At 37.7% G+C, this 24,417-nt stretch overlaps 3 protein-coding genes across 6 annotated transcripts in view; 1 reads left to right on the forward strand and 2 right to left on the reverse strand.

Moving 5' to 3' along the window:
• The window catches only part of LOC129780125 (60S ribosomal protein L36), a 378,186-nt gene that overhangs the window by 25,147 nt on the left and 328,622 nt on the right, over nt 1–24,417 (reverse strand). The gene's annotated exons all lie outside the window — the stretch shown is intronic.
• LOC129780120 (secretory carrier-associated membrane protein 2) lies at nt 1,574–12,658 on the forward strand. The gene is made up of 6 exons (XM_055788079.1): nt 1,574–2,005; nt 2,474–2,725; nt 6,454–6,791; nt 6,859–7,114; nt 7,182–7,339; nt 12,107–12,658. The coding sequence occupies exons 1-6, from the start codon at nt 1,949–1,951 to the stop codon at nt 12,114–12,116; spliced, it is 1,071 nt and encodes a 356-aa protein (XP_055644054.1). The 5' UTR covers nt 1,574–1,948; the 3' UTR covers nt 12,117–12,658.
• On the reverse strand, nt 12,607–14,383 carry LOC129780119 (bystin). Its single transcript, XM_055788078.1, has 3 exons — nt 13,829–14,383; nt 12,970–13,770; nt 12,607–12,900 (listed from the first exon to the last, which is right to left on the reverse strand). Exons 1-3 carry the CDS (start codon nt 14,233–14,235, stop codon nt 12,702–12,704), a joined length of 1,407 nt encoding a protein of 468 aa, XP_055644053.1. The 5' UTR covers nt 14,236–14,383; the 3' UTR covers nt 12,607–12,701.

The following is a 24,417-nucleotide window of genomic DNA, read 5'->3' on the forward strand; positions in this document are numbered from 1 at the left end:
AAATCGATCAAGTTACTTACACCCAAAGGTTATTTGCACTTCATTTCGTTATCACCGTGAAATGGCGTTCGTAATCAGGTCCATAGGGCGCTTGCAGCGTGCATATGTATTAGTCATCTGTTGGGCAGGCAAAAGAGATCACTGCATAGGATTTATATGGATCAACAAGATTGAGCTTTGTTTAAATAATTATTTTAGCGAAATAATTACAAAAAGTACGCGCTACTCTATATCAATAACATGCGAACATGCGTTTTCACATAAAAATATTTACTTTTAGCATCATGATCATATGCTCGGAGAAAATTTGAAATTTCTGTTATGGCTATGATTCATATCAATGGAAGCAGATTGATTATTCAAAAAATTACACAGGAACAGTGCAAACTGCATATTGCGATTGTATATCCGGATTAGGTGAATATGTTGCCTTGTAGGTTTTGCGCTTTTTGCCCTGGAATGTAGGTCTCGTAAAGAAGTAGACTATAATGATCATTCGTGTGCAGATATCCTTAATCGGTGGTTAGTTCCGCAAAAAAAAGCGGTTGATTATGTTGAAATTAAGGACACATTTAACTAGAAAGATCAACCAACCCTCAGTTTTGATTTCCGGGTACCTAAATGCTCTGCGGAGAAGTTAAACATGTTTAAAAGAAAATTGATCGGAAACGTCCATCAATTAGCTTATTCATGGAAAATTCGAACGTGAGCTCGAGCCTTTGTGACTTGATTCTAGGTCCAAACATGTTGATAATCCTTTCCTGCCAATTTTCCGATTTAAATCTAGTGAGAAATTCGCATCATGTAAAAGGTACTAGTAAATTAAATAATATGCGTCACACAAAAACTCTTGTTCATGAAATAGCTTGCCTAACTATTTCACAAGTCTCATGTTAGTTCTGTTAAAAATTTCGCGCTAGTGAAAAGAATATTTAATCATCTACAAGATGAGTGACTGCATGTGTGAATTGATGGAAACGTTGACGGAACGTAGGCGTTCTTTTACGTAACGTTCTATGTGAATCACACATAATATGTTTTTATGTTATTTTATAGCTCTTTATTTTTTCATGAATTATATTCAGTTGCTTACTTTCAATTAATAACAGGAAAAACGTCGAATTTCGTTATTTGTTTTGGAGAATCAAAATATTCTCTGTTTTAGGTGGCTGGAGTTTCTGCAAATAAATACCAATAAGGCCTAAAAAATACACTATAGCAATATTACAGAGCAATTCAACTTTCGATCTGTGGAACCGTGCGTCAGTATACGAGTTATGATTTTGCATGTGAGTACATGAGGGTTAAATAATGAAAATAAGTCACAATACAATTGTCATTGTCGGTTTGATTGAAGTTTGATGAAATTATGTCATTTAATAAGACTTTTCGATTAAAAAACATGAAATTGTGACCATTTTTACATTCATTTGTTTTTTCTGTATAAATTTTATATTCAATGCAATTGATGACGACACCACCTTTCATTTAGCTATCCAAATATAGCCCGCCTTCTACTCCACCCTGGAATATAACACCGGGGTTTTCTCACCTTTCATTTATTGTCACGATGACAGCCGACGTAAAAATGCAAGAGAAATTCGAAGAGAGGAAGGAAAGTGATGTCGAAGCGATACAAGTGAAAATTTTCGTGGCGACAGTGAAATCTGGAAGTAATTTGAATGCATTCAACAATTTTTGAAATTTCTGTAAACATTTTGTGTGCATGCTGAACGTGAAAAACTGAACGTTGTGGTGGGAAGAAGAGAAACTGGACACCAATCGTGCCCGATTACTGTCGAGGGAGGTGAACCAGCAAAAAATTGCACTAAATTCAGTTGACTGGGTGACAGTCTCGTAGTCATCTCTTTGATTTTTTACGGTGCCGAACTGATAACGTTACGAGTGCTCCAGAAAAGTTTCTAGAAGCCGAGCCGAGTTTTTGACAATGTCTGGATTTGATGATAATCCGTTCGGCGAACCGATCGTCGATAATCCGTTTGCGGTGAGTAGTTTTGCGGAATTGATGTACTGCTTGCAGGGTCTTTTTTTTCCTTCTCGCTCTTTTGTGATTCATTGTTGCGTAGCCTCAGGAAGCAGGAGGAAATCCAAATTGGGGAGGTATTTTGTGTAGGGATGATAATGTTTTTTCTTCTTAATTATATAAACAAAACTGTATATCTAGTATGTCTAGTTTTAATAGTTTGTTCAATATTACAATAATGAATTGTCATTGGGCTATGTTAAATTGATTAATCAAATGATAATTCTCATTTTTTGAATTTTTATTGGCATACAAGAAGAATTGTATTGTGCATATCTTTATGGTAAAAACATTACTCTTGGTAATTGCATACTTAAATCGATTGTTGTGATTTAAAAAAAATGAAATCTTATAACGAGTCTGCTGCAAAAAAAAAACGAACTCGTATGTCATTCATACTGATAAGGCTTTTCTGTTGCACCCAACTAGGACGCTTCTATTCAGGCTGCCACTAGAAGCACGACGAGTCCACAACAGACGCTGGATGATTATGATCCTTTTTCGAACGATCCCGTTAGCCAGCAGCGAACGCAGAACAACTTTGGTCAACCGGCGACCTTGCAGCCCTCGTCACAAACTATTCCGGCCTATAGTCAGAGTGGAGCACAGTACAACAATAATGCGGCAGGAAGTGCCAGCAGTCCCGCGGCGATGACACAAATATCCACAGCCGAGCTGCAAGTAAGTTTCATCAACCTTTTTTTTAATGTAACGCCATATAAACACTCTGCATTTTACTTGCCTCCATTCACGTGTCTACGCGCCTCACTGTGATGGAAATTAATTTCCACGTTAAAACCAAAACATTGCCATGGGTCATGCGTCAACTTATGTGTGGTGTAATCTGACCTCGCTGCCATTCATTGGTGTGAAATTGTTTCGTTTCTCCCACGACATCAAACTTTGCCACTCACACCTATTCACATGCATCCGGACAGGAACTAAGGGTACGCTTTCCTCTCTCCATTATCCCGATCCCTTGCTAGTAATTATTATGTTTGATTGTGTAGCTTAGTAGACCTTATCAGCTGTTCTTGTTTCCTTTTATTCTGACTAACAACTCACATGTTAACATAAATGTCGTCCCAAAATGTTGCCGTTCCAATTAGTTTCGGCCGTATGTTGTTTCAATTCCTCGTTCGTGCATGCTTGTGTCTAGTCGTATTCTGTCCAATCATCTGTCGAAACCGTTGATTAACCTAGAGATGATTCATTCCGACGTGTCCTATCAAATGTACAACGCCATCCGTTTGTGGGTTGCTATCGATTTTTATTCGGAGTTACTATTCGCTAATTATTGATATGTTTTGAACGGAGTAACAAATTAAGCCGATTGCTTCGCTCTCTCTCGCTTGCTGTTCGGTTGCTTGGTATTGATTGGACCAGTAGGAAATATGTTTCAATAGAGAATTGTTCTTCTTCGATGGCACTAACGTTCCAGTGGAACTTTTGCCTTCTCAACGTAGCATTACTTGCGTCATTTTTATTAGTAATACTTGGTTGAGATTTCTATGCCGAATAACACGCCTTAAAAGCACTCTGGAGTGGCAAGCTCTGGAATACGCGTGACCACAGTGCAACTCGGAAGAATTTTCTTTGATGAAAAATCCCCCGGCCAGAATGAGAATCGAACCCGAACCCCCGGCATGATAGTGTGGGACGCATTTGTGATATGAAACATACCGTTTTGATTCATATTCCGAAGGACTAAATTTTCGAACACTTCATTTTAAAAAGTAAAAAAGTAAAGTAAAATTTTTTTTTTCACTTTTTTGTTATGCATAATTAAATAGTGAAAACCTCGGGTATACACTTACGTATGACATCATTCACAAGTTTGATACCATCCTATAGTTGAAATAGTAAGCGTTTAAAAGAAAATAATAATCAAAACCAGAAAAAAATGTTTGCGTTAGCAGATTCCGTAAAAACAAGCTTTGGTAATTTTTCAGTATTTGTAGGTATTTTCTATATATGGTTTTGCTGTTTTCATGTTAAGTGATAGAGACGAATGAACTCTCAGAGTTTAAAGTCTCTCTAATCCATTACCATTACCATGTTAAGTGATAGAAAAAGTAAGAATCTACTATAATTTGAATGAACAAGTGATCATTAATGATGAAATCTTCATTAAAATTAGTATTAAAGTAGTGTTCGTAATATAAATCAAGTTTCAACGCATGATTCAAATTCCGTACAGTAGATGTTTTTTTTTGCACTATTTTTTAGGCAAATATAGTAATAGTTCACTGATTAGGCTAAAAAGATCATCCAGTTCTGGAGCAATAATTTAAAAAGGCTTAACACCAATTGTAAACAAATGTTTGTAACCCCCTTTCAAGACTACAAAATGCTCCTAACAGTTTCATGAAATTGATCGGAGGCAAAATGAAAATGACTTGTTCTAGTATTTGAGAGTCTTTCAAGATAATTTTGAACCGTATTAGTAAATTCATTTTTCAAAAATACTCTTTAGTCGTCATTTTACTCAATTAAAAATCACAAACAATTCATTTATTGGAAGATATTGACAGATTTGATTACTAATCTACATCTGGATTTTTTTTAATTTAATAGAAAATCAGGGAATATATGATTTTTTTTTCGAATTTGAGTCAACACACTAAATGGTTATTTGTTTTGCCGCTTTGGTCTATATGATCAAATACAGTTGGGTGCTTGAAGATATGAGTTTTTCGACAATGTAAAGAATAAAATCCACCCTCGGGGATTAATTTGGCAAGATCGTTTTTGACTAGTTTTTCACCCTTCGCGGTCGCAATTAATTTCCCTTAAAAGATATCGTCTAATTTTTCTAGCTAATAATCTTTTGTTTATCCCAAGTACAGGTCGGACTCGATTATATATAGTCGACCATTTTTTTTCCAACAATTATTTTCAAATCCTATACATAATCGAATCTCAAGAAAACAATTTTTTCATTAATAGAAAAATAGCTTTTTTTGTGATTCGATTATGTATTGGATTCGAAAATTAACCTTGAAAGTGAAATTGTGATTATATATAATCGAGTCCGACCTGTACTGTTATCTATTATTCATATAATCGACGTATTAGTTTGTGAAAAGGATCACTAGATATTAAAATTTGTTTAGAAAAAATGTGTAAACTGTGTAAACTGTTACATGGTAAATTACTCGGTATAATTCCTAGCTGTGGTGGCTGATAGCAGACAAACGACCGCAAAGGGTTGAATGATTCTAGTTGGTTGTGCGGAAGTACAGTGGTCGTTCGCTATCTGGGTCTAATTTAATTGGGGGTGCGTTAACTAGACTGCAGCCCGTGTGTTGTGACAAACAAGATTTTCGGTATTTTTCGGTTTTCGTTTCGCCGAATGATCGATATTTCGCGTTTATAAAATCACATCACTTACCTCGGTGAATACTGATTCTCACCTTTCCCCACTGACAACTATTCCTCCCATGATAACCGCAAGGGAACCACGCTATAAAGGCGACCCTTCTGGTCGCAGAACATCATACTAACATTCCTTCCCTTCTCCTGGTGGATGTTGGGAATAGACCGGCGTCGTTATTGACTATTCAATCCTCCTATACTCGCGCATACGGTCTGACAGAACGAGAATCAATGAGGTAGCTGAATTAAATGACTATTAAAACTGAATGAAGTTAAAGAAAAAATGTTTTCTGGAGTTTTTTTCATTCAACTATATCTTTTTCTTCAAATAAATACCAATAAAGCATTAAAACACACAATAGCAATACTACAGACACGCACTGTGTGTGAGTATATCGAGTTACGATCTTGCGCGCGAGCACAGAGAGGTTAAAGCTCCAATCACCAAAACATGTACAATGTGAATGGTTTGCTACTCCCAAGCGCCATTCAGTGTGTTTTTTGTACTATTTCGCTGGTTCAGGTTAATCACGGAGAGGGACTACGAAGTATATAGTGTACCCAAACTCACGCTCAAACTCAAATTTTTCTGCTGGCAGCAGTTGCAATTTCACTGATATAATTTATTGCTATACTATGTAGAACGCTTTGATACATATCATGAGAGCGACGATAACCATGTGAAATGTCAATCGACCTCTGAAAAACGTGTTAGTTGCGCCAGCGTGGAAAACTCTAAAGATCGCTCAACAAAAATGTATTTCGGATACTATTGGATATTTTTTAAATGACACAATATGTGTACCAATCTCTTATTGTATTGATTTAGAAAATCTCAAACACTTTTTTGTTTACCTATCATCCTTTTTTGTATACATTGAATGTTTAGCCAAATTTATATAATAAAGGTACGGCTTTTTTTAGAACCAGTAGTCTAATAGTTGTGTTATTCGAGTGAAGTTTTTTAACGTTTCACATAATTTTTTTTTCATAATATATTTTCATCACTTACAAACTCTGTCCTTCCGCAGAGACGCCAGGATGAGCTGGAAAAGAAGGCGCAAGAGTTGGAGCGTCGCGAGGCGGAACTAATTAACAGTGCCAATGCGAGTCGGCCGAACAATTGGCCTCCTTTGCCATCATTCTGTCCGATGCAACCCTGCTTCTATCACGACATCAATATTGACATCCCGACCGAGTTCCAGAAAATTGTACAAAATCTGTACTATTTGTGGATGTTCTACACGTTGGTTATGGCTGTGAATATCATCGGCGGTTTGGTGATACTGATTCATTCCAGCGATTTTCGCACATTCGGGCTGGGCATCTTCTATGCCGTGCTGTTCGCACCTGCTTCTTTCCTGTGCTGGTAATATAACCACAACGGGTACTACCCTATTCAGCCGCATTACTTATATCTTTTATTTTTCTTCTAGGTATCGTCCAGCCTACAAAGCCTTCAAGAATGATTCCAGCTTCAATTTTATGATGTTCTTCTTTATTTTCTTCTTCCAAACTCTGGTTACGATAATTCAAACGATTGGCTTTCCCGGTTCGGGTACTTGCGGTGTCATTATGGCAATCGCGCAGTTCAGCGGTGGCGGTCTCGGTATTCTTGTTGGTATTTTTGTATTGGCTATCGCAGTTGGATACGGTGCATGTGCGGCAGGAAACATATTGATGCTGAGTAAAGTAAGTACCTACTCTGAATCGTTTTGTTCGATAAAGTCATGAACAAAAATGCAACTCTTCGCAACAGATCCACGCAATTTACCGCAGCGGTACCGAGAATAACCGCATTACGATGGACAAGGCCCGGCAGGAATTCCAATCGGGCTTTTTCGGCAATCAGATAGTGCGCGATGCTGCGGCCGGAGCTGCTCGGGCCACTGTGCAGTCGCAGTTCAACCAGAACAGGTACTGAAAGTCAATCCCAAAAACAGAACAAACTTTACAAAACAGACAAACTATTTACGAACTATTTATGCTACAACTTTATTTACTATCGTGTAGCCATTACAAACCTTTTCCGCAATCGATATTTCACTAGTTTCTCCTTTTTGCTTTTTTTGGTTTAGTGGAACCGTTGGTCCAGATTAGTTCTTCAGTTTGTTCTTCTAAAAGTATTCCTGTTGAGTTTGTTGTTTCGAATTGCCTTAGTTTATGCGAAACATGTCTTTTGAGAATGATACGTTCTATTTCGATCTAATTGACCAGTCCAGTCGATGATTAGTATAGTCAAATTATGATAACTGGGGAGGAGTTGCCAGTGTTATTGAGAAGGCAAGCTTTTATCCTTACTAAATCGGAACCTATAATGATTAAGCTAGTATCTAAAACATTAAATGCTACTGAGATCATTTTAAATGATTGAACTTAACTCTAACTTACCGCAGGAAAGGGACGAAAAAAGAGGACAATGAAAGATAGATGCTTCGATGGTAATTTGCATGAGGTTCTAATTGAGTAGAGAATATGCAAAAGACGAGTCAAGCTGTTGTTAACTATTACTGAATATATGATAACAGACGTCCCAATTAGTTGATAATCGGTATACACCATTTATTATGTAGGGAAGCGAAAACGTCTGCCAAGACAAATGAATTTAACTTGGAATAAATTAGATCAATAAGAGCACATCAAAAATTAAACATTCGTGTTTTATTATTTGTAGTTAGTTTTGAGGTCAGTTCTACTGGTTTGATGAGGCAAGAAAATTCTTGCTTGGCTGCCTGCTACGTAGACGTAGTTCGTCGTTCCATCCTAAGGGTAATGATTGTGGTTGCTGCTCTCAGCTCTATATTCTGAAATTCAAACAATCTGTCACAGCCACACCCAGGCTAGGTAGATTTTCTTTTTTAATCAAATCACCCCAGTTCTGACATTTGAATGAACTGGAATTTATTATTTATGTACCACGAATTTTTTTTCCGATATCACACACACCTCTGGATGTAACACAGATCACAATAAACACAAAATCAAATTACTAAAAGTCTTATTTTGAGTTTCATTTCTTGTTATCACATTCGTATGTTTTCAAATTATCAATTAGCTCAACTTCCTTCAAGGTCTCATGAAAATTTATTGACCCACTTCTCATCATACGATCGGGTTGAATATTGAAACATATTCTCTTGACGATACAATCTGTCTCTAAAAACTTTTTTTTTGAGTTTTTCATTAAATATCTTCACCTACCTAGTAAGTGAAGCACTACTCAAATCTTGCTTTATCACGAACACTCGTGATCAGTGTTTAAATAAATAATTTTAGCTAAACTCAAACGCTTAGATTATTGGGATATGTCGCATTAAAACCTTATATATTCCAGACGAAAATCTAAATGAAAGCTCTGAGCAACCAGTGAATATGAGCAGATGAACTTTTGTTCTTCAAAATGTCTTGAAGTTCATTTTTCCACCCAGTGTCATATTTATTTTAATTCTTGAAGACGGCAAAATTTAATTTCATTTTAGTACAGAACACTCAATGATCGCAAAATCGACTATGACGAACTCAACTAGGTCCAGTTATAGAACGATTACTGTATATTGCATCGGCTTCAAAACATTGTTGTCTCAATGAACCCGGTTCATAGCTGCATTTCTCCAACTCCCGGCCGCACTGATTCTTGCCAAGTCCTGCTCCACCTGTCCCAACCACTTCACTTCACATCATTTTTGCAGGGCTGTTGTCTGGCAATCTTGCAACATGCTCTGCTCATCGCAGAATTCTGTTACGATCAGTCCCTCCTGCTAACATGTAACATGTTCAGTCGGGTATTCAAGTCCGTTACCGTCACACGTATACTTCCGCATGTTGAAGCCCGCTCTTCGCATAACACCTTCCAGCGCCACGTCATCGTAGGAGGAGGACCATCGTCGTTGTTCACTGCACCTGTGTAGTCATCATCCACGCCGTCTCGGTCTCCTGTGTGCGTGCTGTTCAGACGTTCACCATAGTGCTGCCTCCACCTTTTGATCAACCCGCGTTCGTTCGTGAAAATGTCTTCTTCCTTGTTTCGACACATTTCGGTCCGCGGAACAAAGTCTTTGTGCGAGGCGTTTAGTTCCTTGAAGAACTTCCACGATTCTTGAGAACTATAAAGCGACTCCTTCTTCTCACACGCCTTCTCTTCCAGGCGGCGCTTTGTCCCGAAAGAGATGTGTTTGCTGCCTTCGCTTCAATCGATATTGTTCAACGTTTTGTCAAGTCGCTAGTTGCAGCATGGCTGCGCGTACTGCATCCTTCTTGCTAAGAAGACCTCGGCACTCGTCGTCAAACCATTCGTTCCCTTGTCCAGTGCGTCTACCCTCGGTAACGCGACTTGAAGACGCTGATAGTATGTTACCACAGCGTTTGGCTTCTGCAGTCGTTGTAGGGTGAACCTTAGTGACCGCTCATGTCTTATATTAGGGACGACTGACAGTTTAGAACGCAGTTTGACCATCACCAAGTTCTGATATATCTGAGAAGTGCCGACCAACCATCAAAACGTGATCAATTGTGTTTCCGTTTGGTGAGGCGAACTCCAGGGTAACGACCTTAGAGGCTGAGCCGAAAGAAGGTACCACGTATGATCATGTTCTTGGAGACAGCGTAGTCGATAAGTCTTAGGTCGTTTTCGTTGGTTCGCGGATGGGCGCTAACCGGTTTGAACTCCTCTTGGCCGACCTGAGCATTCATCACCGATGACGATTTTGATGTCGTGTTTTGGGCAGCGAACGTATTTACGCTCTAGCTGCGCGTCATCATCGATACCAGCTTGATGGGAGTTGATGGACGTTGATGTTGAAGAAGTGGCCTCGCATTCTCATTCTGCACTTTCTTTCGTGTATTGGTCATCCGTTTTATAGGAGCTGTACCCTGCCTGGTAGATGGTATGATCACCTTGAAGCGATCGCACCATCGAACCAGCCAGTCCTCCACCTTCTGCAGCGCTACGATGTTGGAATTGCGAGTTTTCAAAATTTCCGAAAGAATTCGGGTACTCGCAAGAAAGTTGAGAGCCTTGCAGCTCCATCTACCGAGTTTCCAATCTCCAATCTCCGTGTCCGTGTTCTTTGCGTGGGTCTAGTTCGATTGTACTGTCTCGAATTTCTTTGTGTATTTTACTGTGCGTTTCATTTTTACGGATAGCTTGCAAGGCTTGCACCAACCTCAAGTCTCGCCAGATGAGAACCGCACCTGACATGGGGAACAAACGCTGTTTTGAGCTCACCTCCATGGTGATCAGACGCTCGGATAGGCCTTCTTCCCTGTCAGCATAGGCCCAAGCTCCCACGATTTAGTTTTTTCGAATTGAACCATGGCTTTCTTAGAAAATCGGTTCAATTTATCTTTTTCTGATAGAATGGCAAATCTAACTATACTACATGCGTTCAACAGATGGCGCCACTAAAAAATGTACAAGATTCATTTCGAGAGGTTCATCTGTCACTAGCTTATGTATGAAGTTTCATGACATTTCGTATATTTGTTCACAAACTACAGTTGTTTAAGTGTCACTACCTGAGCATTCGTATAGAAAATGGAAAAAGAGGAATATCGTATTTTGATCAAACATTGTTTTTTGAAGGGAAAAACTCCTGAACAATCAATAGTGGTTGACGAAATGTTAACCCACTTCTGCTCCACATTGAGACGAACCAGTCCAGGAGGCTGAAAGTCTTAAAAATAAAGAATTAAAAACAACACTTCTGCTCTTTTGAGAACAATAGTTTATCGGTGGATTAGTGAATTTAAAATGGGCCGCATAATCATCGCAGATGCACCTCGCTCTGGAAGGCCAAAATAAGCTACGAATCAGTGAATCATGAAACAAGTGCATCGACTCGCTTTGAACGATCGTAAGGTGAAGTTACGCGAGCTAGCTGAGGCCGTAGGCATTTCAAAAGAACGAGTGGGATACATTTTGCACGACATTTTGGATATGAAGAAGGCGCGCGCGATGAGTGACTCGTTTGCTGACCGTCGACCAAAAACAGCGGCGCGTTGATAATTCAACAGCCGGTTTGGCCTTCTTGAAGTGTAATCGAGCAGACTTCTTTGGAGACAATGGATGAAACGTGGATCCATTACCACACTCCTGAGTTCAATAGGCAGTCTGCAGAGTTGTACTGCGGCATATTTTGAAGAACTAAAACGTTTCGTACTACAGAAAAAGAATCGAAATGTTGGAAAATCGCTAGCACTTGAATGAAACTATGTTGAGGAATAAACACAGCTTTGTCCAAAAAACGATTGTTTTCATTAAAAATCTCGTGACTTTTCAGCCCATGTAGTAAATAAAACAAATGAGAGGTGTCAAAAACTTAAAGTGCTAAACCTCTATAACAACAACCATTGTTCGTGTTGTGAAAAATTCGGAAAGGGAGAATTCAACGCACTCTAGAGATAACAAATGATAGATTTCCCTTACACTCAGTATGTTGTTTTATCGTTTTATTAAGTGGAATAATATATTTCCAAATATTTCACCTATAGTTTATAGCGCGTTACAAACAAGAACGCGGTGTATACAAATAGTTAAAACAAGATTTGTGACTCTTAGTTTTTTTTTATTATTTACTGTCGTGCCTGTCTGCTAGTTTTTTGAGTGAAATATTCCTTCTAATATTGCTCGAAACATGGTAACAAAATTATCCCTAAAATGATTCCACATTTATCGATTATTTCTAGCGCATATTGATAAGAACAGAACAAACACTATTTCGTCCGAATCACGCGATGAGTCCAGGTAATGTGCTACGATGTTCACTATACAGTAATTATAAGATGTTAATTAAAACCTGAAAACCAGGATAATCTGTATGAATGTTTTGCATTTGGTGCAAGGATACGATTCAACACAATATTCATTGAAATAAATGTAATGTATTTACAGCAGCAAATTGTATCGAAAAAAGATTGGTCAAAAAATTAATTTCGATGTTTTCTTGTCATGAGAACGTGACAAAAAATACTTCTGGCTGGCTGTGAACAAGAAGTTAGCTAAATTTGATGAAATCACAACCTTGCAATATTACGGAGATTCTTTCTTCTTCAGTTCCATGTTAATATGCCGTACATAAACGGTAATTGAGTTGATGCACTGTTGACGCAACTGATTCATTAATTGAAAACAAAGAATTAATATTTCTATTTGGCTAGCAAATAACACAAACAGCTTCGAGCGTAGATTTTGTATCAATAAATCTGATGTATTTGCATAAATACGATTTGTAGCAATAAAGAAACTAATTGTACAGCATAAAATAATGTTCATTCAATTATTTTACAACTCTTCATCTTCATCATTCGTATCACTGTCCATTTTTTCACCTTCGTCTGCGTCCATTGGAGTGAAATCGTCGTCCTCCTTATATTCCATGTCTGCCTCGTGAGCCAAGCTCTCACCCGTTTCAACATCGCGACATTTGGCCGCCATCAGCTCGCGACGGATTTCTGGTGTGATTTTGTGGTGGGATTTTTTTCTATGGAAACACAAAAAAAAGAATTAAACTCTTTCAGTTACTTGATAGCATTACTAACAGAATACTAACTTTAATAACTCCAAAAGCAGATCGCGCTGTTCTGTGGATATATCATGCTTGTACCGTTGAGCAAAAGTAAGCAGTGCGTTGTGCCATAGTGTCGGAAGCTCGCGTTTGTCTTTTTCGAATCGCAGGAAGTGAAACACTGCGGCATCCACCACTCGATACGGCAGAGCATATCGTTTGTCCAGAATAATCCTAATGAAGACTGAATTCGCACCGGAGTATTCCATCTCGCAAATTTTTAACAAACAGGCCGATGTATGCAGCACTGGAATTGTGGTAGTATTGATAATGCTGCCGAGGATAATCGCCTCCCGCAGTGTACAATCTCCCGATTCCAGCAGTGGCAAAATGACACCCTTCATGAAGGCTGCCGGTTTGAAGAGAGCCTTCTTAAGCGCTCGATACAGATAGAAATTCAGCTTGTGGTACTCTGCTAAATCATCTCGTACCCGTGGCAACAGCACAAGGTTATAGAACCTTTGGGCCATGTACTGAGTTAATCCAGATGAAAATAATCTCGTTGCTTGGAACATCGCAGCGGCACTCCAATTGTGTGGCTCAGTGATGAAGAGAATTTGCTCCCAATTTCTCAACTTGGGAATAATCTTGAACGCCTTCGGTACGCTGCCACTGCGGTATCGCTTCAGGACGTCTCGAACGCCTTCATACATTTCCCGCACCCGTGTATCAATTTCCTCCAGCTTGAGCAATCCGTCATCCGAGAACTGTGTTTGAATCTCAGTTTGCTTCTCGGTGATTTTATCCATGATAATGTCAGCTAATGTACGCGTTTTCACACCATCTCTAGAAGAGGAAACGTATCAGTGGAGTTCCAGTGAACTAAATATGCGCTTAAACCTACTTGTTTTGAAACATTTCCAATGCTCGCTCATCCTCTTCGTTGATCTTCATGTCATCGAAGAAATCCTGGCCGTCAACATCCTCCTCTCCCCGATGTTCCCCGTCCGAGTCATCTGAAGAATCGTGATCTCCCAGGCGATGCTTTTTCTTACCCTCAGCCAGCGCTGCTGACTCGGCTAGCGATGGACCAAACGAGTCACCTAGAAGATTGAGCTCAGCTTGTTGTTTGCGAGCCTGGTTGAGGATTTTCTTCGTAGTTTTGGCATCCACATATTCTTCCTCTTCGGCTCGCAGGCGAAACTTGCTGGCTTTTGGTTTTTTAGCTACCCGGCCCTCGTTGATTTGATCACCGAGAGATGTTTTCGGACCGGTGAGACCTTTTATTCGACTTGCTTTCGATTTACCCATCTTAGTAATTAGTAATTTGGAGCGAGGTACGATATTTCAAAAACTAAAATTCCGTGTTTCGTAAAGCAGAATGCACTACTAGCGATAGAGAGAAACCCGAACAGAATTAAATCAAAACAAGACCGCGTGTTTATTTCAATGTGTTTTGACATTTCCCAACACAACCCAACTTGACGAAATATTTCACGAGAGATTTTAACGAAACATAGAGACGGAGTAATTTTCTAAAGTATGGCTGTTTGGATATTGTATTTGCTTGAGAGAATTTGATATTCATTATATTCCGGAATCCGATTGGGCTTGAAATTTGCCCAATGGGTCGTACAAATGTGGGAAACACACCACACAGTTCAACTTTGAAGACATTCAGCTTCGTGTTGCATTTCCGTGAAGCGAAAATGGTAATAGTTTTTAGGGTGGAATAAACAAGCTTTTAAAATAAAAATTATGAATGAGGGGCTTAGAATGCAAGGGGTGTAAGTGACTTGATCGATTTCTCTTCGTCAACTTTTTCTTTGATTAATAACCCACATTCCGTTTTGCCTGCCAAGATCGGGTCGATGAAATGTCAACAATCGACCTCAAATGCTGCCACTTTGCAATCGAGTTATCGACCTTTCATATGCATTCATCGAACAACTTGACGCCACTTTTTCGCCAACATGTGCAAGGCGTCGACCTGCTTGCAGCGCTGCTTCCAGCACTGCTTGCTGCTTGTTTGTATTGGTTTGTTATTGAAAATGAAAAGGAAATACATTGATCGATTTTAAGCATTTTATTGAAAAAAAATAATAAAAATCCATGTATAATAAAAATAAGGTATATAATGGAATCGGTGCATCCGGGTTGTCTAGATTGACGATTCAAATCCGACTGAGTACATTGATGAATACCTCTTTGCCCTCGATGACACAGATATGTGGCTGAGGAGGATTCTTCAATGTGCGTGAAGCACGGGATCTCCGATGGGGAAAATTGCCCGAAATACTATGGCCAGGTCCTGCTGCTGTTGCTGTTGATGCTGTTCCCCGGAATAGCACCCTGGACTTAAAGGATACTGCTGCGGGAAAGCTGATGCTGTTGGCTGGTGTGACAGAAGTGGAAATAAGCAATGTGGTGATGAGGGAAATCATCTTTCTCATTCGCCGATTGATTGAGTCGGATGTATTCATAGCTGAAACAAAATAAAATGATTAGTAAGTGAAAAGCAGAAATGAATTCCCTACTCACCAGTTGTATGATCCGGATAAAAATGCGAACATTAAAATATCATGCGATTACGTTCGCTTACCTCGCCTATTTTCATTCTACTATACAACGGAATCAGTGCATTCGGGTTCCTCCGGGTGGTAATTCAGCTGAGCAAGTTGATAAATACCTCCTTGTCGTTGAGTTTTCGTGTCTGAAGAGGATTTTTGAATGTGCGCGAAGCACGGAACCTCTAATGGGGAAAGTTCTTCGCAATACCATACCATGGTCAAATTCTGCTGCTGCTGCTGCTGTTAATGCTGTTCCCCGGCATTGCCAACAGGGGTTGGAGGTTACTGCAGCAGGAAAACGGATGTTGTTGGCTGCTGTGATAGAAGTGGAAATCCGCACTGTGGTGATGGGAGAAATCATCTTTCTCATTTACCGATTGATGGAAGCAAACGAGTCGAATGTATTCATAGCTGATAAGACAAGATAAAATAATTAATAATTAAAAAGCCGAAATATATTTCATACTCACCAGTTGTATGATCCATTTGTTTTTGTTTGAGATGACAGTTTAGCGGAGTGGAAAAAAGAACCACCAGTGACGCCATTTAGTTTGTTTAATTATTCAGTATTTTCGACTAACGAACTATTCGCGTTGACGATATTGGGGAAGAGGCATGACAGTATGGATTTGCAGAAGGAATGAATACACTTTTGAAATGAAAATTATGAATGAACATGATTTTTCCTTAATCAAATTAGTACTCTATGTAAGTGAAAATCACCATTGCCTACAAGTGGTGAAAAAACGTCATAAAAAAATATGTTTTGAGATAATTTTATATTATAATGACAAGTTTTTTTGAGAATATCTGAACGTCTATAGAAAATAATTCAAATTAGGGTCATGACAACGTACTTTAAGTAGGAAAAATTATGCCAAGAAAAAAATTTCATACAAATTTTAGCAATTATAAACTGATTCGGGCCGACTAATATGATAGAGAATAGTTTGCCTCATACAAACTAATGCCGTATCCAGATGTCGATACCTAATCGTCGTCATCGTGAATAGGTAACAGCGCTACGGTCGTTGTTAGGTCGATGTTTTTTTCGTCGATTGGATTGTCGGAACTCAACTGCAAAAACGTTCCAATTTGAGTTTTCTATAGAATCCGATAGATGAGGTTCTGACCTACCTTCCACATTGTCAAATACAGCTGGGAATATCCGCGTTGACGATATTGGGGAATAGGCATGACAGTATGGATTTGCAGAACGAATGAATACACTTTTAAAATGAAAATTATGAATGAACATGATTTTTCCTTAATCAAATTAGTACTCTATGTAAGTGAAAATCACCATTGCCTGTAAGTGGTGAAAAAACGTCATAAAAAAATATGTTTTGAGATAATTTTATATTATAATGACAAGTTTTTTTGAGAATAGCTGAACGTCTATAGAAAATAATTCAAATTAGGGTCATGACAACGTACTTTAAGTAGGAAAAATTATGCCAAGAAAAAAATTTCATACCAATTTTGGCAATTATAAACTGATTCGGGCCGACTAATATGATAGAGAATAGTTTGCCTCATACAAACTAATGCCGTATCCAGATGTCGATACCTCATCGTCGTCATCGTGAATAGGTAACAGCGTTACGGTCGTTGTTAGGTCGATGTTTTTTTCGTCGATTGGATTGTGGGCTTTTTCGTATCAAATACAGGGATTCGCCACTAATTCGGCATCTAGCTAATTAGACAGACCTGTAATGCGACTCGAATAATTGGACATTTTTGCCTCTAACTGGACATTTTTGTAAAAAAATTGTTTTCAACCTAGATTATGTATTTTGCACACTATTCTGATGGTTGTTTGTTCGATTTTCAATGATTTCTGTTTTAATTTGTTTTTTCACATTGTGTTGATATGCCCAATTATAGGTCACAATAGCCTCTGCGACACTTCGTGGTGCCTTGGAATGTCCAAGTAGAGGCGAATCACTGTAAAGAAATAAATTTTCAGAAAAAATATGTATATCTGTATTTTGAGCAAGAAAAATTGTTTAAAAATCTGTATCGAAAAACTAAGGAGAAAAATGAAAATAAAGGTTTATTTGCATTTTGAATTTATGTTTCTTATTCATGGGTTGTTCAAGTCGTATCAATACAACAAAATAAATCATAAAAAGGTTTCCTCATAATCCTCTGAATTGTATGATGTTTATACATGGTTTTGGCTTCAATTTTTTCGTCGATTTCATCCTTGAAGCTCCACCTTGAGCTGATACATCTTATGGTCAATATAGTCTATAATTGTGGGTGCCAACCGATTTCCGGACTTTGTTTTGTTGATTGTAAAGCGAAAATACTCGCTCAACACACGCTTATGAATGATATCAAAAAGTGTCTTACAAATGACTTGTTGGATATAGTATTAATAAAACGTTCCGAAAAAGCTCATATTGTCAGTGCTATAAGCAACACAAAATCTTTGTAACGCCGACAAAGCTTCTATTAGCATTATCATAATCATCATAGAAAGCTCAGAATCATCATGACAACATCATTGTCATTCAAACAAGGTTCATCCAAGCTATATCATTGTCAGTACAGAAATCTTAGAACCATCATTACAATGTTTATGTCATACAAGAATGTATATCTTTACGCCACACAAATGTCCATCCAAAAGCAACACAATCCTCATTGTAATGTAACACATAAGGTTTTGTTCATGCCTTTATAATGCCACGCTTATATAACTGTCCGATTGACCAAATAAAACCACTCCGAAAGTAGGTGCGAGATAACTAAGTTGTGCTAAATTCAAACGCTTTTCTCTTTATTCATCCGAAAAACCGTATGGTTTCTAGGTCGGTTCATCGAGCTGTAATACCTTCGTCTTGAGTGACCTGGATTCGTCTTCCAAACCTTGTCTATTACCTGCTTCAACGTATTGAGGAAATTGGCGCATCAAATTATTAAGGTTTGGCAGCTGGTCGAAATTTCAAGAGTTTACCAAGGCTAGATCATGGTTTTGATTACCGGATCGCTGAAATCAAATCGCTTGGAAATCTATTTCACGAGTTCAATATAGAAGTCACGAAAAATCGATTTGATGGTCGGCTTCTTAGCTGCGTCCGATCCTTTTTCAGCTTCTTCTGCATCGATACCAACGTAAACATCCTCAGGTTTCTTCAGAAAGTCTTCAAAATCATTCACATCAAGGTCATCGTCATCGTTACCATCGTGGTTAGTAAAGTATAGTACACGGCCATCAATTGGGCTACAGGACGCCTTGCGATGACCCCCAGCAGATTTAGCGCCCCAGGGCTACACATGACTACAGTTCCAAATTTTGAGATTCTTGGGATTAGCGCCACCCCTCTTGCCGTTCATATTAACTTCGAATTCGATTGCCCTTCGGGCCGGGGGATTCCGATCAATGTAGATAGGTCGTTTTCAAAAGTTATGCGGGAGTTCGTTGATTTCTCAGAAAACATCAACACTACGACTTTACGATTCTCTCTAACTTTCCCATTCGTCGTTCGTCATTAGTTAGCTTTTCGTATGTATGAGGACGTATGTAACTTTTTTAATTATAATCGGTCTGTGACACCGACGCGAGTATAGGAGTAAGGGTGTTCATACGAGGTATGGCTATTAAATAACGAGACTGCGCGCCTGAAGGGCGCCCTAGAGGGGTGTGGGGAAAAACGAATAGTGCGTTCGGTAGCTTGAAGTGTCTGTTATAAACGTACGAAAACACGTTTGTGTCACTATGGTAGTTTGCGAGCAGCAGTGGTTTGAATGAAACGTAGTTTGTAGGGCGCATCGGAAATCATGTGTAACGAAAAACACGAACAATAACGCACCTGTCCATTACGCGCTGTCGGTAAAGTAATTTTTAGCCGATAGGGGCATTCCAGTGCTCGAACATGACCCATACTCGCCAGATCTAGCCCCATGCAACTTTTTTCTATTTCCCAAGATCAAATCCGTGTTGAAAGGTATCCGATTTCCGTTAGAGAGGCGAAGGAAAGAGCGACGCGGCTTTTGAACGCCATTACTAAAGAAGAGTTTCAGCACTGCTTCGAACAATGGAAAAAACGTATGGAAAGGTGTGTGAGGAGCCAAGGGGAGTATATTGAAGGGGAGCATATCGTTGTACCGCAATTTTCAAAATATAACCCTTTTTCGTAACCAGTCTCGTTATTTAATAGCCATACCTCGTACACTGTTTGACCGAAGTCAAATATTTTACTCTTTTTGACAGACAAAATTTGATCAACGAGTACTGATAAAAAATATTAGCATTAGCATTGAGCAAGTTGCACAATATCGTAGGTGGTATGAATTCAGAACTGCTACGTCAAAAGCTCGCCTCCATCCGTTACTGACGATTGGTAATATCTCTTAGATGAAGGCATGCTTTCTCCAACAGTAAAGAATTGTTCTGGCCACGTCCATGCAACTGCTGAGGAAAGGGAAGGAATGTTAGTTCGATATTTACTTAAGAGAGATGCAGAGAACTTTACGACCTCTCATAAATATCTCGGGATTTAAGGAAATGTGTTAGTAAGGAAGGTAAGCCATAGGATATACTCAGTCAGTGTTATTGGCACAACAACGCATTATATCGCACTGAAACATAGTGTTACAAATGTAATCCAGTTTTCCGATCATGGTCCTATTAAGAGCTATATTAGAAGAATTAATATTTTTTATTTAGATTCGAATTTTGTTAATAAAGGAGAAAAACTCGCGGGAGTGAGAATGCTTTGGTTACCTCTTCTCCCGTATTTATTCATTCAAACAATTACATGTTCCAACTATGGTTCAAAAGGTTAGTACCATTCACTACAGGATTTAACAAACTTGCTAATATATTGTTAAGAGATCATATTAAATTGAAAATATAAATATAAATAATAATTGAATTGATTATTGATAGATTAGTTAAATTTTTTGTAAGTAATAAGCAGGATGTCTCAAATGCTCATTGGTCATTCGATTGTTCACACGTTACTAGCTGAAAAAAATGTTTGGGTCAATATCCATCCGATTTTCGTTTTCATTGCACAATGGTCCAGGAGATGCATTTAAGTGGAAATTAGCATTTAGAGCTTGACAGTTATTCTCAAGACAAAAACGATCTTAGACAAAGTTGTTACTCATGATAGAGCGCTCGTTTTTATGTTGTCAAAAATAGGGTGACCAAAATTGAAATAAAAAATGAAATAAAAAAAAATAAAAAATATAAGAAAAAAATAAAAAACTTTCTTATCTTTATAGATAGAGGTAAACATAGTTCAAAAAAGTTGTAGCTCCAATTATTCGAGACATCTTTGTAGAACAAAGTTTTTCTTTATCTCTTGAAATAACCGATATAGCGTCTTTTTTCTAAGTTACGTTAGGGTCACCATGAAAAAAACTGTTTTTTTTTGCTCTAACTTTTATATTTTAAATTTTACATGAAAACTGTCTTCGAAAGACTTTTAGAGCTTACTAATACAAACATTTTTCGATGCAGAACTTGTCAATATCTCAACTTTATTCAAAGTTATTAATATTTCTTTCCAAAAAACACGCTCTTTTCATTTGTTTCTCATTCTTTCTGGGGCAAACACAAAAAATGTTTTTTGATGGAATTTGAAAGAACAGATTTCACTCTATATAATATGTGATTTTCAAAACTATGTTATTTTTTGTGTTTGAGTAAATTAAAATTGAAATCATGAGTTTTTGGATGAAAACCCATCAATAACTTTGAGCAGGATTAAGATATTGACATGTTCTGCATCGCAAAGTGTTGGTATTGGTAAGCTCTAAAAGCCGTACGAAGACCATTTTGATGTAGAATTTTAAATATAAAAGTTAGAGTAGGAAAACCCGTTTTTTCATAGTTACCCTAATGCAACTCAGATAGAAGGCGTTAAAAACAACTTTGTGGGAGATATTTATTGTTTAGACAAAAACTGTCTTAGTTGTTTCATATAAAAGAGCGCTCATTTTGATGTTACCAAAAATAGGGTGACCAAAATTGTCGATGAAATGAAAAATATAATTTTCTTATCTTTATAGAAAGAGATAAACATAGTTCAACAATGTTGTAGCCCCAGTTATATTAAACAACTTTGTAGAACAAAGCTTTTTTCTATCTTTTAAAATAATCGATTTAACGCTTTTTTCTGAGTTGCATTAGGATGACCATGAAAAAACGTGTTTTTTCTGCTTTAACTTTTATATTTCAAATTCTACATCAAAACTGCCTTCGTACGACTTTTAGAGCTTATCAATACCAACATTTTGCGGTGCAGAATTTGTCTATATCTTAATCCTACTCAAAGTTATTGATCGTTTTTCTACCGAAAAACTCATGATTTCAATTTTAATTTACTCAAACACAAAAAATAACATAGTTTTGAAAATCACACATTATGTAGAGTGAAATATGCTCTTTCAAATGTCGCAAATAAACTTTGTTCACGTTTGCCCCATAAATAATGACAAACAAATGAAAAGAGCATGTTTTTTGGGAAGAAATACCAATAACTTTGAGTAAAGTTGAGATATTGACAAGTTCTGCATTGAAAAATATTTGTATTAGTAAGCTCTAAAAGTCTTCCGAAGACAGTTTGCATGTAAAATTTGAAATATAAAAGTTTGAGCAAAAAACAGTTTTTTTCATGGTGACCCTAACGTAACTTATAAAAAATGCACTATATCGGTTATTTCAAGAGATAGAAAAACACTTTGTTCTACAAAGATATTTCAAATAATTAGAGCTACAACATTGTCGAACCACGTTTAGCTCTATCTAAAAAGATAAGAAAGTTAGATTTTTTATTTCATTGACAATTTTGGTCACCCTATTTTTGACAACATAAAAACGAGCGCTCTATGATGAGTAACAACTTTGTCTAAGAAAGTTTTTGTCTAGAGAATAACTGTCGAGCTCTAAATGCTAATTTCCACTTAAATGCATCTCCTGGACCATTGTGCATTGATAGAGAGGAGTGAGTGCGCCTCCTCTATTTATTCTCCCGTAGGTACAAACTCTCTATAATCACATGCTCCACCTGGTATAGATAATATTGAATAGAAAATGTAAATGTAAATAGTGGATAGTAAAAGAAAGCTCAATCAGAGATGTTCTGTAAGATGCTACAAAGTTTGAATAAGTTTATTGTTTGTATGTTTTGTTGATTCATTAGTATAAACAATAAATTTGAATCCACATTTTGCCTGTTAGCTTAGAATAAAACGGTTTTGTTATAATGTAAAACGTGTAAAATCCATTTCTTCATATTGACACCCAATACTATGCCCTCGAGGCTACAGATAAAACATCACTAGTCGGGCCGATCAAATACATTATACAGGACGGACTCGACCACATACAAACTTCAACCTCCCCTCACTGTATATAATCGAATTCTCAAATAAAATTTGTATATAACCGAATCGAGTAAAAAAAAAAAGCAATTGAACAAGATGAACAAGCAAACGAAATAGCAAAAAAAGTTTGTAGGGGAAAAGGGGGGAGTTGGACCACCTAAGAAAACTGCCCAATATTTCCAAACCAATACGGTCTAAATAAAAAATGTTACATTGTATACTAAGCTACACTTGTTTTCTCTCAATCAACAATATTTAATCATTATATCAAGCTTTAAACTACCAAATATATCATAAAATGAAAGAGATGATTTTTGGACATTAAAATATGATGCGGGGTGATTTGGACCATCTGTGGGGTGATTTGGTCCAGTATGTGTTTCATCGAAAAAAACATACTTATGTTTATGTAAAATATTTTGGAATAATGTTACAATCAGTAACAGTGTTCTGGGATCGATACCAGGTGTCTTGGCCAGATTCCAGACCAGAAAAATTGGATTGAGACCATCTCGAATTCTGCATGGATTTTTTCACTGTCTTTCGAGCATTTTCAAACACTTTCGATGCTTGGTCAAAGAAAATCCGTTCTTGATAGCCTGCGTTGCTCTTTCAAGCTCCTCCTTCCTCCAACGTTGTCTGCCCACCCTCTTTTTGTAATTCAGTGGCATCTGGAATCAATTAGACCAAAGAAAAACCTCAAATCTGTAGGACCAATTCACCCCACAGAAACGTGTCCATGTTACCCCCCACAACATGCAAAAATTAAAATGCAAATAATTTCATATATTGTTATCAAACTTACAGTTTCGCTGCATCAAACTGTTCCTCTTCTGTAGACGAACAGAACTTCACTGCACAATACGCGAAAAGTTTGTTTAATCAGCGGGAAAAACCTTAAAACCACGATCAGAAAACTCACATTTTTTGACAATCAAAGTGCATGCTGTGTTCATGCAACCATTTCCTTCCACCTGTCAAAGTTTACCAAAGTTTTTTTACGTTAGTTACCTACGGTTCAACAATAAAAGAAGATGACATTATAAAAAATCCAAGTTGAGCCATACTTTTTGAGATAATGGGGTGGTCCAAATCACCCCGTGTTACCCTACAGCTCGGACTCGATTATCCGGAGACTCGATTATCCGGGATTCGATTATCCGGCATTTTAGACTCGGTTATCCGGAGTATTTTATTTTAGATTTTCGGAAATTTTGAATAATTTGTATGATAATTCTATATTGAATAGCTAATATGGGTATCAAAAGAAAGGGCTTGACTAGTAGAATGCAGTTATTTATGAAAAATGCAAATCCAAGATGGCGGCCACTACAAAATGGCGGATTACATGTTTTCTCAGAACCCCATCAATATGGGTATCTAATGAAAGGGCTTGACTAGTAGTGAAGCGACCCTAATTCCTCCATATATGTATGTAGAGATGCTTGGAGAATACCTCGCTAAACCATTCTTCATATTTCATTAAAGCACACTTGCGCTTTGTCGTCAAGTTCCAAAAGTGCATCACCCTTGTCGAAAATCGAACACTTTTTTATTTTTTTTATTTAAATCGTTT

Source organism: Toxorhynchites rutilus, chromosome 3 (assembly GCF_029784135.1).
Source record: "Toxorhynchites rutilus septentrionalis strain SRP chromosome 3, ASM2978413v1, whole genome shotgun sequence".
Lineage (NCBI taxonomy): Eukaryota > Metazoa > Arthropoda > Insecta > Diptera > Culicidae > Toxorhynchites > Toxorhynchites rutilus.